The sequence below is a fragment of the Siniperca chuatsi genome, linkage group LG4 (genome assembly GCF_020085105.1).
Source record: "Siniperca chuatsi isolate FFG_IHB_CAS linkage group LG4, ASM2008510v1, whole genome shotgun sequence".
Lineage (NCBI taxonomy): Eukaryota > Metazoa > Chordata > Actinopteri > Centrarchiformes > Sinipercidae > Siniperca > Siniperca chuatsi.
The window spans coordinates 765,171-782,409 of record NC_058045.1 but is presented as its reverse complement, the minus strand read 5'-3'; the positions used below and the strand labels follow the sequence as shown (position 1 = coordinate 782,409).

The window sequence follows — 17,239 nt, the reverse complement described above, 5'->3', positions numbered from 1 at the left end:
ACATCAAAAGTCCCAATGATATATTGTTGAAGAGAAATCTTTAGTCTTCTTTAGGTATTAATAAAACTGAATCAACATATCTGTTAATACAAGTTTCTTTTATTGTGTGCACATGAGTGAGGACTCCTACAGCAAAATGAGCACTTTCTGAGTTGTCTCTGTCCCTCAGGAATTTCCCACCCTTTTTATAATGAGTGAATAACATCTCACACGCCAACTTGACCTTCACATAATTTGGACACAATATCGTCCTTAATAACCGATTCTAACTGGTTGTTACATACACACACATAGGCTTTGCTAACTACCCAGCTCAAAGTGAAAAGTTGCTTAAAAAGACTTAGCAAGCCATAGGTCATAGGTCAAAAGGCTTTGATGTCGGTTACAAGCTGGGGACTTTACCCAGTGGAGAATAACACAGGATCAAAGATCATACAGGATGTTCTGCACAACGAGAGAGTGCAACCGTTAGCATAAGTCACACAGGTGCTGCAATATGTTGTACAGGATGCTGTGGTTAAGTGTGTGAGCAAGAGTTGGAAACAGAGTTATTATTTAGTTATCATTTTTTGTGTCCCTTTTTCATTGTTTGATTATTGTCCTTTTTCTGTGTCAAAGTTCAGTAGGGCTTCAAAGGGGTGAGCCTTGGCCATATTTCATGTAACTGGATCTCTCAATACATAAAATTTTGAGGTTTATTGGCAACTAATTGGAAATTTCATACACTACTAACTTTAAAGCCATTATGTGTAGATACACTTTGATGAAGTGGCTTATAGCAAAACATAGAAGCCACCAATTTCAACTAGGAAACAAACAAAAATGTATGCCTTCAGAACATTTTTGAAGACGTGGTAAATTTACACATAGTGGCTTTAAGCATCAATTTCTATACTATATTTATGTATGCATTGGACAGATCTTGTATCTTAAGTTTCAGCATGTCCTTGCCACTGGTTTAAGAAAAAGGGTATAGAAGTGCTGCTTGAACATGCTCTTCCAAATGTTCAGCAAAAACAGAAAAATGCAATGTCCTCTGTGGAACAACTCAAAAGAAAGTCCATTGCACTCTGGATTTTTATTGACTATGATGTGATTTGACTTGATTTGTATTAACTGAGTGATCCAGCCATGCTGTTTGGCATTGGTAGATATGTACCACTTTTTGGTCATCTGGAACAAATGCAGGACATATAACTGTGTGTCTCACTGTCTTCCCAGGTGATAGAGTGCATTACTCAGGGCAGGGTACTGGAGCGCCCCAGGCTCTGTCCCAAGGAAGTCTATGATATTATGCTTGGCTGCTGGCAGAGGGAGCCACAACAGCGCCTCAACATTAAGGACATTCAGAAGATGCTGTTTACTCTGATGAAAGCCACACCGGTCTATCTGGACATACTGGGATAGAAATGGACGTGAGTGGAAAGGAATGGGATGTATTTTAGGTTGGACTAGATTATCACTGGAGTAGAAATGAGTTCACTGGATCAGAAGGAAATGGATTGCCTTGGAGCAGAAGTCTGGCATGGACTCAGAGCATAGTATGTGATGGAACAGAAACCATGTAAATTGGGATTAGGAATGTACTGTACCTTGCATCCAACTGCCTGACATAATAGGATTTAAATGAACTAACTAAAGTGGAGTGATGCGTGTTTAACTGGATTGGAATGAACTGCATTACATTACATTGAATCACATTATAATCAAAGGAAATGTCTTGGACCTTACCTAAATGGTTGGGTTTGGGCTTGTATGGTCCAGTCTTGCTCCTTTTCAAATGAACTCATGACTAAAAAGTATTGACTATGAACTATGGATTGCATCCAAACTGGACTGAACTGGATGAACCTGATTGTACTGGTCTGGTATGGTTTAGTTTTCTTGTCCTAATAATTTAGGTACCATAATTTCCTAGCCTATGCATCCTCATTTCACCTTGTCTAAATCAGTACAGCTTTGGTCTATCCTAGTCTTGATGAAGCCTGACCTAGCTCGGTAGAGTCTGACTCGGCTTGGCTGTATTTCAAATATCCTGTCCCAGATTATATTTTACATGTCTTGGGTTTACCATTATAAGTGTTTATGGCAAACATTCTGAAACATCTTCATAATATCATCATGATGACTCCCTACAGTTTTGACTACTATGCGTCTGTTAATTAAATCTGTTTGGGTTAAAATTCAAATTCTATTTAATGACCTACTTTTCAGGTGTGAAACAGTTGTCTGCTTCTGATGGAGTTTTTCATTCCAAAGTGATGATCATAATCTTTGATTGGTGGTTCTTAGTAAGACCAGAAAGAGAGGAACTGAACTGCTGCATCATCTCATTGTGGAACCTTGGTTGGCATGACTACTCCAGATCAGAATTGTCCTGATACAAACATCAAAGAAAGAGGCCAAAATGCTGACAAAGTAAACCACCTCATTATAGACAATCAATAAAAAATAATCAGGCGGTTCTGGCTCAACTTTAAGGGAATGCACTGTTCACATGACCATCTGTAGGACAGATTTGATTTTTCAACGCTGTTCATTGAAACATCGAGGAAGTGTGTCAACAAGAAAGGACATGCATATATCAAGCATGTCATGTACAGCAGCCACTGTGTTCTTGTGCTAATCCAAAGTCAACATGCTTCAATGTTTTCATCTGCAAAGCCTTCATAGATACACCTTCTAGTCCTGGTCTCAGCCCACTGAGCTGTTCACTTCTGCAAGAACCAGACCTTCCAATCCTGAGCCTGGAAGTGTGGCCTGAGTGACTGTCTGTCACCATAGAGATGGACCTAAGTGCCTCTTACTTCTTTCTAAACACTGGGATAAAAAAAAAATAGTCTTTCAAAATAAGAGCACTTTTACATTTTGTTTACCTACTTAAAAATGTACACTAGCTGTAAACTTTCCTCATTTTTCTTACAAACAAACCTACTTTCAGCACTCTATGTATTGCAAAAAAAACCTCAAAAACAGTAATAAAATGATGAAAATGATACAGAAAAAAATTTACCGTTGGGGGAAAAAGCAAAAATGAACAAAAAAAAGGTTTTTTTGTAACCTTTGCAGCTTGACAAGAACGTTGAACTACCCAAGGTGAAGTTACATTTTCTGTTTTACAAAAAATTCATATTCTATATATTTTTTATTTATTTTTATTTTAAATGAAATAGTGGAGGACCTCTGCCATGCTCCAAAGCCATTGGAATATTCTGCCACTGGGTAGGAAAAATAGGCTGGGAGGTAGCTTTTAAGGATTACTTAAAAAGAAGCCTTTTCATGTAGTGTGATATACCTGGATCCAGTCTGACATCAGATCCCAGACACGATTGAGCAACAACAGCTTTATGGTAACAGAAAGTCGGAACTCAAAGGATAACGATTGAGCTACCAGTCAATGAAGAAAATCGTTTTACTTTTAAAAAGAATGTATATACTGTAAATCTCTACATTTTGAGATATGTTAAGTTATTTCCTTTTCTCGTTTGATTATTTTTAGCTTCTTGATGTGTTTATGTATATGGTTCAGTGAAAGCCAATAGATATTTTGATAAACTTTCCAGTTATTGTTATTATTTAGTCATATAATGTCTTTTCACCATTTTAACAAGATAATACTTATTATTGTTCATGTTCAAATTTATTTTCACAGTTTTGCCACCTGATTTGCCACCATTATGATCAGAGAAGCACTTTTATTCTGACACTGCTATAAATATATATATCTCCTCACTCAGCTGAGCATTAAGATATCTGTCTCCATACATTTGCTCATGCAGAAGACTGAGAATCATTATGATTTAAAATACACCCATTTGTGGACAATGCCATTAGTCTAATCTCATCAGAAATGATAAATCAGGGCATGGGGTCATTAGCCAGACATGCTCTACAGGTTTGATAGTCTGTCAAAGGCAAAACATTGGTTCAGTGAGCCCATGGCTCAGATGTCTTCAAGACATCTTGAAACAATCAATAAATATTGTATCTGTCTGTTTTTACTCGGTAGTGCAAACCAACAATCAAAAGGCAGCACTCTGTCCGTTAGCTTGACACACAAAACCCATACTAAACTGTAGATGAGTCAGCGTAACAGCAAAATGACAAATATTTGCTCAATTTTTGTCCTAAATGATAGCCATAACTATATGTGTCATCTGTCTAAAGGTAAAGACAGGGCTACAGTTTTTCTGTCCCTCAGGGTGCAAAGACTAAGAAAAGTTTAGCATGGTCTGATAGTTGTGAGATATCTACATGTAAGCCACTGTCATACTATTCAGTGTACTGATGTTTGATTGTCATGTATCTGATGTTGTCTAAGAACTAGTTTTTCCAAAAGCACCTTTGCGTTAAAATAATGACTCACCAAATTTTTACCTGGCATTACAGTTGTAATGGAAATAAAAATGTATCAAGATTGAACAGATGCAAACATCTGTGCTGCCTGCGGAGAAAGTACAGATAAATCTGATCCCAATGCTTTTATAAATCCTGCTAACACCTGTGTGTGGCCCTGGGTTTTTACTAAATTATGTACTAATAATTCATGTTAATGTATAAATTATGACCACAATGCCAGGATAAAATAAGGCCAAAGTTGTCACAGCAGAGGTGCTTGTGTGAAACCTCACCCAGTGTGTAAACTTTCCAGCCTCTTTCTAAGCCCTTTCCTACTGTATGATACCATTACTCGTGTAATCATAATTGGCTGTTTTCTGATTTAACTGTAAACACATTAAACAGTTATATTCCACAAGTATGAATATTTATGAAGATGGAGTTTTAGCAGGAACATGAAAATCTTGTAAGCTACAGTAGCTCTTTGGTCCTATGTGCAACTCATGTCACACTACTGATTGTCTGTTGCATAAGTGGAAAAGACGAGAATATAAAAACACACATCTGGTGGATCAGATACTTTGTGGCATATACGGTATATTGCATCTTTCTCTCACTGTGAATGTTGGTCTGAATGTCCTCCAGGAAGTCATGTTTTACCAATAAGGTCTACTAGGTGCATGTGAGGACCAACTTTATTAGAACCTTGCTCTGAGTGTTCATAGGTTTATGCGCTCATGTGTAGTACTCTCCATGGACATGGCTTAGAAAAAGTGTATGCACAGTGTTTGTGGTACAGAGCCCTAAGGACCTCGCATTACGGTAGTTTACTGTGTGCTAACACCCAATGGTGTATGCTTCAATCAGCTAACAGTGTGTGGTACAATGCACTAATATCCATCTGAGCACCTAAAAACCTATAGCGTACATGTCTTACAAAAGTATTGTTTAACAGTAACAGTTTTATCCAGTGCTGCTCATACTAACTGTACAATCCACCTGGTTGCTAAGTGACCCTGCTGCATTGTGTTCTCACTCAACAACAAAACTGAGCACCTACAGAGAGTGGGCACATTAACATGAATGCCTATAAGACAAAATTCAATCCAAGGCAGTAGCCATTCAACAGACACATTTGTTGAGACTGTGTGTGAAGAGTTGATTCATAAGCATCACAAAAATGACAATTTATTGTGAGTTTATCATAATCGATTGCATTATGTTTCACAGGTGTTCATTGTATTGTGTCAACCTGCTGTATATTTGCAGAACACATTGTGTTTTAGCCGTGGGTTTAATTTACAACAATAGCATTACAATGTAAATTAATCCTAATGTACACAAACGGCTGCTTGAAAGAGGCAAGGTATGTAACAAGGATTTTCTCAATTCTTTTCACATTGAAAATATTCTCCATGTGATTCTCACTTCAATATATCACTGGACTTGATGGTGAGCTTTCCTGTCTTCATTTAGTTAATGCAATGACATAGCAGAGATATATTTGCAGAAAATCCTACACTGGTTAGGAATTTGTGTCCCGACACCTGTTTTTTTTTTTTTACCCTATCCAAGATATTTTGCTAGCATAACCAAAGCAACAGTTTTGATTGCCTAACCTCAACTATAACCATGATCTTTTCCCTAACTAGGCATAATAATAATTTTAAAAAAACTGGCATTGAAAGTTGTTAAATTTTGGTATTGAAAGTAATCCAGGGTTTGGTAGAGTCATTCAATATTAAACGTTCTGACTGGTAGTCAAATTCTTCTGACGAATTGGACTTTCTTTTGCCCAAATATGGAGGATAGAATTGGTGTACCAGTATCCCAAAATCTACAATGCGCCAGTATATTATTAGGTTTTGATCTCTGTGGGGAAGAGGCAGGAACTGATGTTGACCCTATGGTGAATCCTCTGTAAACTGTCTTGTTTGGGGAGGTTTTGCCAACTAGCATTCAGGACTCTAAAGGACTTTAAATGAGGCATTCAGGACAGGAACAACCACCAACAGTTTTCTGATTGAGACCTTCAGAATTGACACATTTTTGGCAGCTCAGGACACTTACATGTCATACATCTAACATGTGCAGGACACATTCTTTCAAAAGCACTATAAGCATGCTGCGTTAGTAAATGCAAGCTTCCTGGAGGACAAAATCAGTGCGCAGAACACCTCAAACTCAAATATTCAAGACAGACTTATCACGCTGCTAAATGTGTCCTATATGATCACAGCCTTAAGCTTTCACTGAGTGAGTCTCAAATGTGTACTTTAGTACTGGACTCTTTCTTTTTCCATTCTATTTATTCACCCCCCCGAGTATTTTCCTGCATCATGTTTCCTATACAACGTATTTAAGCTGAATATGTTAAAACCATGATTACTCAATAATAAGTCAGTGTCTTTCTCTTCTGCTCTCTCTCTCGCTGGGTAATGTGTTGTATATCTGTCTCCATACTATAATTTCTAACTCTATGTATTAGAATAATTTGACAACTTATATAATGTCTTTTTAAAAAGCTGAGATGTGGTGAACTTCTAAGGCGGCTCTGTGTATGATTCTGACTCATTAAAAGTTACTTCATCTTTGAATAGTTGTGTCCTCTTACTTGTTCTGTCTTTGTCTTCAACCAACACCTCTACAGGAAAAATTTATATAGAGAATGTATTCATTACTGAATACAGATTGCCCTCTTCCACTTTTAATTCGATCTATCAAGTATTGATTACTGAAACATGCATTCAATTTTTCACTTTTACACTATTTGATGCCAGTATCAAACAAGCTTAATAACTCCTTTATCATATATGTCAATAATTAGCACTTGATTACTGGTGATATTTAATTTTAGTTTTAAGTTACAAGCTAAGTAACTGTCTGAAACCGCAGACTTTTAAAAAGAAAAATCACTCGCGATTGGTTGGTAGATCTGTTGCTATTGGTCACCCTGGATGTATTATATTACGAGCTTGGGTAAACCCCTCCCTTACAATTATAATAATAGTAATAATAATAATACAATGTTATAATTAGTAAGCCTATATCAAAAATACTGCAGTTACTGACGAGTCAAGTCAAATTTTTTACTATAGCACATTTAAAACAACATGCGATGACCAAAGTGCTCCCTAATGACTGTATCCATCAGCCGCCCCTCGTCAGAGGTTTCTCCTGGCTGCAGCCACCTCGTTGCTGCATCCCTCACTTGCTGGGCGTAGATGAAAGGGCGATCAGCAGGTCCCAGCCTCATGCTCTGGAACCGGTGGCGGGAATCTTCGGTGGAGAATCCCAGCCAATCCAGCACGGCCCTCCTCACGTCAGGGAAGTTCCGACGCGTGGCGGCCATCTTGTGGATGGTGACGCCGGAGAGGGAGAGAGGTGGGGATGGTGGTAGTGCAGCTCCCGGCCAGGACACCAGGCTTGCTAGCAGCTGGGTCTGCTTTTACGCCTGTTCCTGCGTCCTTTCCAGCTGCTGCCTATTCACTGCTGCCTGCTTCTGGTGCATCGCCACAATTTCGCCCAGCATCTGAGCCAGTGCCACCACCGGCTGCACCTGCTGTGGATCCATCATGTCCACCCCAGAAGCCAAGTTAAGTTGGGCGCCAGTTGTAGCCGAATTGTGCTACCGTGAGTTCCCTTGGCCCTAAGACACACACTGAGACCACATTTTCAGTTTATATTCTTTCTTTATTTCTTTTTCTCCACACAATCTTTCCGTCAGCATCTGCCGTTCCTCCAACCGCCACTGCGTCTTCCTCCCTTGTGTCCAGCATGGCACTGTATTTAAGGAGAGCATAATCAGTCACCGCCGCTCCGGTCCTAACTCAACCAGAACCGGAGCTTCAGTTCATTGTGGAAGTGGATGCCTCCAACACCGGGGTAGGTGCTGTGTTATCTCAACATTCCCTTTCTGATCATAAACTCCATCCCTGTGCTTTTTTCCCCCCAGAAACTATGATAGGAACCGTGAACACTTGGCAGTCAAGCTGGCCCTTGAGGAATGGAATCACTGGCTGGAAGGAGCTGCACTTCCCTTCATCATTTGGACTGATCATAAAAACCTCACCTACATTCAGACTGCCAAGCATCTGAATTCACGACAAGCCAGGAGGGCCTTTTTCTCTGGTAGATTCAATTTCACTCTCACTTAACACCCTGGTTCTAGGAACATCAATCAAATGCCCCATTCACTTGCTACTGACCACTACAACGCTGACCCAGATCCCATTTTGCCATCCTCCTGCATTGCTGCCACTGTCACCAGGGAGATTGACTCCTACGTTCGCCAAGCCCAGCAAAACCAACCTGACCCAGGTAACAGCCCTAATAATACTCTGTTTGTGCTGCCCTTCACTGTGCTTCCACCAGTCACCCAGTCCCAAGCCAACTGCTGCCGTGTCCCAGCTCCAGCTTACACCCCAGGCCAAAAACTATGGTTTTTCTCTAGTATCATGTATCTTTGATTAAACCTGTGTGCTTTAGTTCTCAGTCCCCTCCTATTTCAGCCCCTCCACCACCCTGGATGATTGATGACTGTCTTTTGGATGTGCGCCGCCAGGGCCGCGGCTTGCAATACTTGGTGGATTGTGAGGGATAAGAGCCTGTAGAGAGCAGTTGGGTGTCCCCCTCTCTGATATTGGATCCCACTCTCATTCGGGACATTCATGCCTCACATCCTGACAAGTCAGTGTCGGGCGCCTACTGGCACCCTTAGAGGAGGAGGTACTGTTACACCTGCCCCTGAGGCCTCAGTTCCCTAACTGATGCATCTCCTGGAGCAGCCTCTCTTTCTCTATCTCCTCCTCTCTCCCTTCCCGTTCTCCTGTATGTGTGAGTGATTGTCTGCAGGTGTGCCAAAGTCAGGGCGGATCCACCCAGCTGCACCGCATCTCCGCAAATCAAGACCTCTACTGAAAACTCTGCCCAGACATCAGCACACTGCTAAATTGTAGTCTCTGCCACAGACAGTGTTCGCTACTTTCCAGCCATTAGTCTAGTATTTGTGCTATCACCTTCTGTTTTGACTGTGACTAACTCTGTTCCCCGTCTCCTCGCAGTCCTGCCAGCCCTGAATTTGGCCTCTGTTCCCTCCACTCCTTGGACTCCTGCAACTTTGCCTCCTGAACTACTCTACTCCAGTCTCCTGCTCACTTGGCTTTTCTCCAGGAAGATCCCCCTGAGCCCCTCAAAGCCCCTCAAAGCTTCCCTGACTCCAGGCCCTGGCTCTCCCCTTCCCTGCATCCCCATCTTCTGAGTTATTTCCAATATCTACAGTGGTGTGAAAAAGTGTTTGCCCCTTTCCTAATTTCTTTTTTTTTTGCATGTTTGTCACACTTAAATGTTTCAGATCATCAAACTAATTTATATATCAGTCAAAGATAACATATGTAAACACAAAATGCAGTTTTTAAATGAAGGTTATTATTATTAATGGAAAACAAAATCCAAACCTACATGGCCCTGTGTGAACTGCCCCGGCAATAGTTGGTATATTGGCTTTTCCATTACTCAGGATTACGGAATATACGGTTTGATGACTCCATTGAGTGAAGGTAACACAGTCAGCTTGCTTTGGCTGGCCCAGCAACAACGCAACGAGAGCAGTAGTAGAGTAAAGATGTAGGTGACCATACTATCTTCAATAAATTGCCTTAGTTTGGCACCGGGTTTGGAGTTTGTTTTGTAACAAAACACATTCTTATTTAGTTTAGTCTTGAATTTAACTTTGGCAGTGCAAACTCTTGCAGTCCCTGCCAGTCTGCATTGCCATCTTGATCAGATAGTTGTGTTGGGATTTACAGTGTTTAAAGGAGTGGAACCCACTTATGTAGGTGCGATCAATTAATTATCAGAATTATCAAAGATAATCATAAATAACTTTAATGAATAAAGTCCTCTGGGTCACCACTCTTCTTAAAGTAGAGAAATGATTGAGTCTCATAAAATACACTAAAACTCAATTTGGAACTCAGATTAATAATTAAATAAATGACTATAACCAGAATTACCATCAATAGCTAGTAGTTGAACGATTTGGAGTTCAACATAGAAGAGGTTTGCAAATTACTCACTCATGTGCAACATTAAAGAAACCAGCATAATTATACACAAGCATTTATTTAACAGATAAACAAAGCAAAAACACACAATATGAATACTAACTCTAAATACACTAAACTACAGAACACAGGGTGTGTGTGTGTGTGTATGTGTGCGCGCAGGTCTGGGTCAGTGCCAAAACGAATGTGTGTATGTTTCTTTGTTCTGCCTCCGTATGTCCCGTGCAAGAGTATGAACCCACATGGGCGAAACAAAGAAACATGTGATGCAGGAGCTTTAAAGTTACTCTCCTTCGGGTGTGGTTGACTATAGGTGTGTGTGGTCTGTTTAGGATAACGGTGCAAAGTTAAAAGGAGTTAGTTAGCATGCAAAGACTGTCTGTGTGGAGCATAACATAAACTAACATCAACTTAGCATGTGGCTACCAAATTAACTTAAACACGATAAACACGTCACAACAACAAAACCTCGGAAAAACACATCAGACACGTCACATGTACAAGAGTACTTTGCTTAGCTATATACACTGTTACTCTGTTATGCCCAGTTGTTATGTTACCCGTCCATGGGAGGGAAACAGAGGTGACTTTTGTGCTGCTGTTAGCTGGTGGTCAGTCTATTGTAGACGAGCCAAGCTGGGAAGAATTGTGGTTCCACTGTGGAAGTGTCTGTTGCTGTGCAGTGTCCGTTTGTAGAGAATGGAGGAAGCTGCTCGCTCCATCTGTGGTTGTCCTTACAGAGTTAACTTCTCTGTGTTAACTTGCTTTGTACTCCTGTTAGCATGTGAAGTTACCTGGCAGGCTTTGTGTGTGGCAGCAATTTGCACTAAACTTTGTTGCAGAGATCTAAGAGGCCTTCACAGCGCTTTGGTAGATCAGGAGACTTTGGTTCTGCTGCATGTTTCTGCTCCGAGCAGATTACATGGCGAAGCCAGGAGGAGAGAGTTCCAGTGGGTGTTTGCTGATGAGCAGACCACACTGAAAGGGAGCCAAACACGGCAGTCTGCCGCAGTGAAAGATTCCAGGAGAAAGAGAAACACAAATGATCAATAAACTTTTTATTGACATCCGGGTCACGGGTAAGACTGGCCAATGCTGCGTTCAATGGCTCTCAGGATTGTGGGACAAAAGAGAATGCAGTCTCCTAACAAAAGTTCAGTTAGCAATGAACCAGATGAATGAATTCATCTGTGGAGTCCCAACAGTTGATAGCTGCTACATTAGGCAACAGGTATTATTATTCATACATTACTATTTAAGCACCCTTTTTCTCTTGTGGTTGGTTGAGGTAAAGTTCATTTTTAATTTTTATAGGGCTGCAACTAATGATTATTTTCATTCTGGATGAATCTGCTGGTTATTTTCTTGAGCAATCCATTTATTCTATATTTTAGTCACAATTAAACAGAGTTCAAAGTGACACCTTCAAATGTCTTGTTTTGTCCAAACAACAGTCCAAACCTCAAAATGATTCAGTTTACTACAATTTAAGATAAGGAAAAGCAGCAAATTGGCACACTTGAGAAGCTGAAACCATGGAGTGGTCAGACATTTTTGCATGAGAAATTAATTAAACGATTAATCAGTTATCAAACAGTCGCTGGTTACTTTTTTTATATTTGTCAAAACAAGTAATTGATTCAATGACTAATCGTTTAAGCTCAATTTTTGTACCCTGTTGGATAGACACATGTACATGTAGTTTTCTCTGGGACCCTGCCAAGCCTGACCAGCCACTGGCTGTCGAGGTGGTGTCCAGCAAATGGTGGGCCTTGTAGATAATTGGTGGACTTTCGTTTTCCAAAGTTTGTCACGGAGTTCCACAAGATTCTGTGCTTGGACCGATTCTGTTCACCTTATATATGCTTCCTTTAGGCAATATTATTAGGAAACACTCCATAACCTTTTATTGTTATGCATATACCCAATTATATCTATCGATCAAGACAGATGAAACTAACTAGTTAGCTAAACTTCAAGCATGCCTTAAGGACATAAAAACCTGGATGACCTCCAATTTTCTGATGTTAAACTCTGACAAAACTGAAATTATTGTACACCTCCAAGACGCATTATCTAAAGATATAGTTGCACTAGATGGCATTGCCCTGGTTTCCAGCACCACTGTAGGGAATCTCAGAGTTATCTTTGATCAGGATTTATCCTTTAACTCCCACATGAAACAAACTTCAAGGACTGCTTTCTTTCACCTACGTAACATTGCAAAATTCAGGCACATTCCTGTCTCTGTCATAGCTAGCCACTATGCCCCCCTGATCCTCATGTTACCCAGTGTTTCCACCCTCCCTTATGTCTCCTGGCTGTCCTCTGTCTGTCATTGTGTTGTTTGTGTTCTAGCCTGGCTTCCTGGGTACCTGCTTGCGGCTGATCACCGGCACACCTGCATTCCATTATTCATCAGTCTCCACCGTTCTTATACCAGGCACCTCCACACCACCGACGCCAGTTCATCCCCGTACTTGAGTACGCCACATTTGCTACGGCAAAAAGATTGAAGTATTATTTTCTTGCATATCGATGATTCTGATCTCCCTCTGCCTCAGACACGTTCGCTGCCGGTGATCACCGCTCCAGACCACTCTACACCTTCGCTCCACCAGTCCTCCGCCTGGTTATCCAGCTACCATCTCAATACTCATCAGTCCAGAGCCGGCAACCTCGTATCCATTCGGAGTGCCGCCAGTTTTCGTCCCCGACCCGGTCCGGTTGAGTTCCCGAGGCGGCCGTCAACTACGCCGAACTTCTCACTACCCAACTACTTTCTGATCAATAAAGACTGTGGTTAACTTACCGAGCTCTGTCCCGTGTGTTCTGCGTTTGGGTCCTAAAACCTGGGTTTACGACAGTCTCAAAATGATGCCGAAAAACTAGTCCAGGCATTTGTTACTTCTAGGCTGGATTGTTGCAATTCCTTATTATTAGGCTGCCCAAATAAGTCCCTTAAGAGTCTCCAGTTGATCCAGAATGCTGCAGCACATGTACTGACAAGAACTAGGAAAAGAGATCCTATTTCTCCAATATTAGCTTCTCTGCACTGCCTCCCTGTAAAATCCAGAATAGAATTTAAAATCCTTCTCCTCACCCACAAAGCTCTTAATGGTCAAGCACCATTGTATCTTAAGGAGCCCATAGTACCTTAATACCCCACTGGTTCCCAGAGTCTCCAAAAGTAGAATGGGAGCCAGAGCCTTCAGTTATCAAGCTCCTCTCCTGTGGAATCAGGTCACAGTTTGGGTTCAAGAGGCAGGCACCATCTCCACATTTAAGAGAACCATCCCTTAGTTATGCTGCTATAGGTCTAGACTGCCATGAGAGTTCCCATGATGCACCTCTTTCCTCTCTCCTCTTCTCCATCTCTATGCATTCTTATCCCATTACTGCATGTTACTAACTCTACATCTTCCCTCTCCTGTAGTTTTGTGCTTTCTCATCTCTCTCCTCTCTCCTTCTGTCGCTTTCAGCAGGTATTTCTGCCTCCGGAACTGCAGAGACTGGATCTGTGGTTGTGGTCCACTTGCTACCCCCATGTTCCTGCTCGACAACTGCTACTACAGTTGTTGTTATTGGTTCTGTTACTATTATTGTTATTATTATTCCTATGACTATCATTCCTATTGTTAATATTATTATTACTTCATTAATATTACCACTACATTACATTATTGCTATTTTAAAATTCTAGGTGGAATTTGCATTGCTTCCCTCTCCCCACCCCCCTTCTCTCTCTCTCTCTCTCTCTCTCTCTCTCTCTCTCTCTCTCTCTCTCTCTCTCTCTCTCTCTCTCTCTCTCAAAACCTAACACGGCAGTGGCTGATGGCCACCCACCATTGAGTCTGGTTCTGCCCAAGGTTTCTGCCTACAGTTGTTGTTATTGGTTCTGTTACTATTACTGTCATTGTTATTTAAAGAGCTGTCATTCCCATTATTATTAATTTCTAGGTTTTAATATTACCACAACTATTACATTTTTACTATTTTAAATTCTAGGTGGTATTGCCATTGTGCTTCCCTCATTAAAGAAACCAGCATAATTATACACAAGCAGTTATTTAAAAGATAATAAAAGCAAAATACACAATATGAAGACTAACTTGCTAAGGGTAAATTAAGGTATTAAATTAATAACTGGATCATCTGGATATGAGACACTTGAAATGACAAATGAATGAAGCCTTCATTTTGTGTACACAGCCATGTTGGTTATTGTTTCTAATGACCCAGTTGAGAGCAAACCAGAAAGATCTTCTTTTCCTTTCGGCTGTTCCCTTTCAGGGGTCGCCACAGCGAATCATGTGCCTCCATCTAACCCTGTCCTCTGCATCCTCTTCACTCACACCAATTAGCTTCATGTCCTCTCTCACTACATCCATAAATCTCCTCTTTGGTCTTCCTCTAGACCTCCTGCCTGGCGGCTCCAACCTCAGCATCCTTCTACCAATATATTCACAGTCTCTCCTCTGAACATGTCCAAACCACCTCAATGTGGCCTCTCTGACTTTATCTCCAAAACATCTAACATGAGCTGTCCCTCTGATGTACTCATTCCTGATCCTGTCCATCCTCGTCACTCCCAAAGAGAACCTCAACATCTTAAGCTCTGCTACCTCCAGCTCTGCCTCTTGTCTTTTCTTCAGTGCCACTGTCTCTAAGCTGTACAACATCGCTGGTCTCACCACCATGTTGAACACCTTTCCTTTCATTCTTGCTGATACTCTTTTATCACACAACACACCTGACACTTTTCTCCACCCGTTCCAACCTGCTTGCACTCGCCTCTTCACCTCTTTTCCACAGTCTCCATTGCTCTGAACCGTTGACCCTAAGTACTTAAAGTCCTGCACCTTCTTTCCCTCTGCACCCTGTAACCTCACCGTTCCACCTGGGTCCCTCTCATTGATGCACATGTATTCTGTCTTACTACGGCTAAGCTTCATTCCTCTGTTTTCCAGAGCAGACCTCCATCTCTCTAGATTTTCCTCCACTTGCTCCCTGCTCTCACTACAAATCACAATGTCATCCGCAAACATCATAGTCCATGGAGATTCCTGTCTAACCTCATCTGTCAGCCTGTCCATCACCAGAGCAAACAAGCTGGGGCTCAGAGCCGATCCTTGATGCAGACCCACCTGCACCTTGAACTCCTCTGTCACACCTACAGCACACCTCACCACGGTCTTACAGCTCTCATACATGTCCTGCACCACTCTAACATACTTCTCTGCCACTCCAGACTTCCTCATACAATACTACAGCTCCTCTCTCGGCACCCTGTCATACGCTTTCTCTAAATCTACGAATACACAATATAACTCCCTATGACCTTCTCTGTACTTCTCCATCAGCATCCTCAAAGCAAATACTGCATCTGTTGTACTCTTTCTAGGCATGAAACCATATTGCTGCTCACAAATGCTCACCTCAGCCCTTAGCCTAGCTTCCACTACTCTTTCTCACAACTTCATTGTATGGCTCATCAGCTTTATTCCTCTGTAGTTGCCACAGCTCTGCACATCTCCCTTGTTCTTAAAAATTGGCACCAGTACACTTCTCCTCCATTCCTCAGGCATCCTCTCACTCACCTCTTCTAATCTTCGTTCCCCTTCATTTTCCTCATTCATCAACTCTTCAAAGTACTCCTTCCATCTTCTCATCACACTCCTGGCACCTGTCAATACATTTCCATCCTTATCTTTAATCACCCTAACCTGCTGCACATCCTTCCCATCTCTATCTCTTTGTCTGCCCAACCTGTACAAATCCACCTCTCCCTCTTTAGTGTCCAACCTAGCATACAAGTCCTCATATGCTCTTTGTTTGGCCTTTGCCACCTCTACCTTCACCTTACGCTGCATCTCCCTGTACTCCTGTCTACTCTCTTCAGTCCTCTCAGTGTCCCACTTCTTCTTAGCTAACCTCTTTCTCTGTATACACTCCTGAACTTCCTCGTCCATAGAAGCTTGTTCCCAGGACTCTGCGTATGAATTGTTCACACTTGCTGCTTTTATTCTCTAAGAACTTTCTCTCCTTTGTATCTTTCTGTGGTGGCCATCGAGTACAAACACACTGAGAGACCCCAAAGCAATGGCATTGGGAGAAACCTGCTATAACCTCAGAAACAAAAAAACCTTCATATGAAAATTATACATAAACAGTACTGTGCTGAAAAAGTCACATGAAACTGCAACTTCAGAAACTCTTCAGATTCATCAATGCAAACCACCAGAACAACTGTGAAATTCTAGCATTACATAGCACTCTGCAGGACCATTGTTTGAAGCTGCCCCTTACTTTTAATGAACATTCATCCATAGTAATTCAGTAATTTCAATTTAAGTAATCAGCTGTCTAATACTCGATCACAGAGATCAAATAGTATCATGTTATGTCATCTCCACTTTTCCACATAATTTACTGTAAATGTATTGGTTGATAATACATCCACATTACCCACTGTAATTTCTTTCTTGGCATAGGCCATTTTCACAGCAGTGATTTTCACTGGTCATATTGGTAAAAGCCCAGGTGTTACTAATAACATTAATGATGTGTCCCAGTAAGCCACGACAGTGGCTGTGTCCAAAATCACTCTCTTGTTCACTCATTCACTACTCTCTCTGGAACAGACACTTAATAATCACTCTATAGTGAGCAGTACATTGAGATGTCAAACACTTACTAATCATCTTCATTTTGTGTAATTTCTGACAGGTGTAGAGTTTGCATCTATAAATTTGCAACGCATTGCATTGTGGGGTTGCTATTACAAAGTAGTGTACATGTCATGGACATATTTTATTTGTTCCACTGTGGGAATT

General features: G+C 41.2%; 1 protein-coding gene across 1 annotated transcript in view; it reads left to right on the top strand.

Moving 5' to 3' along the window:
- Positions 1-6,935, top strand: part of ntrk3a (neurotrophic tyrosine kinase, receptor, type 3a) — a 286,883-nt gene extending 279,948 nt beyond the window's left edge. Inside the window, exon 18 of the mRNA XM_044193839.1 lies at positions 1,222-6,935. Within this exon, the coding sequence (XP_044049774.1) occupies positions 1,222-1,407 (186 nt within the window). The 3' untranslated portion in view covers positions 1,408-6,935. The remainder of the gene's footprint in view (positions 1-1,221) is intronic.
- The last annotated feature ends 10,304 nt before the right edge of the window (positions 6,936-17,239 follow it).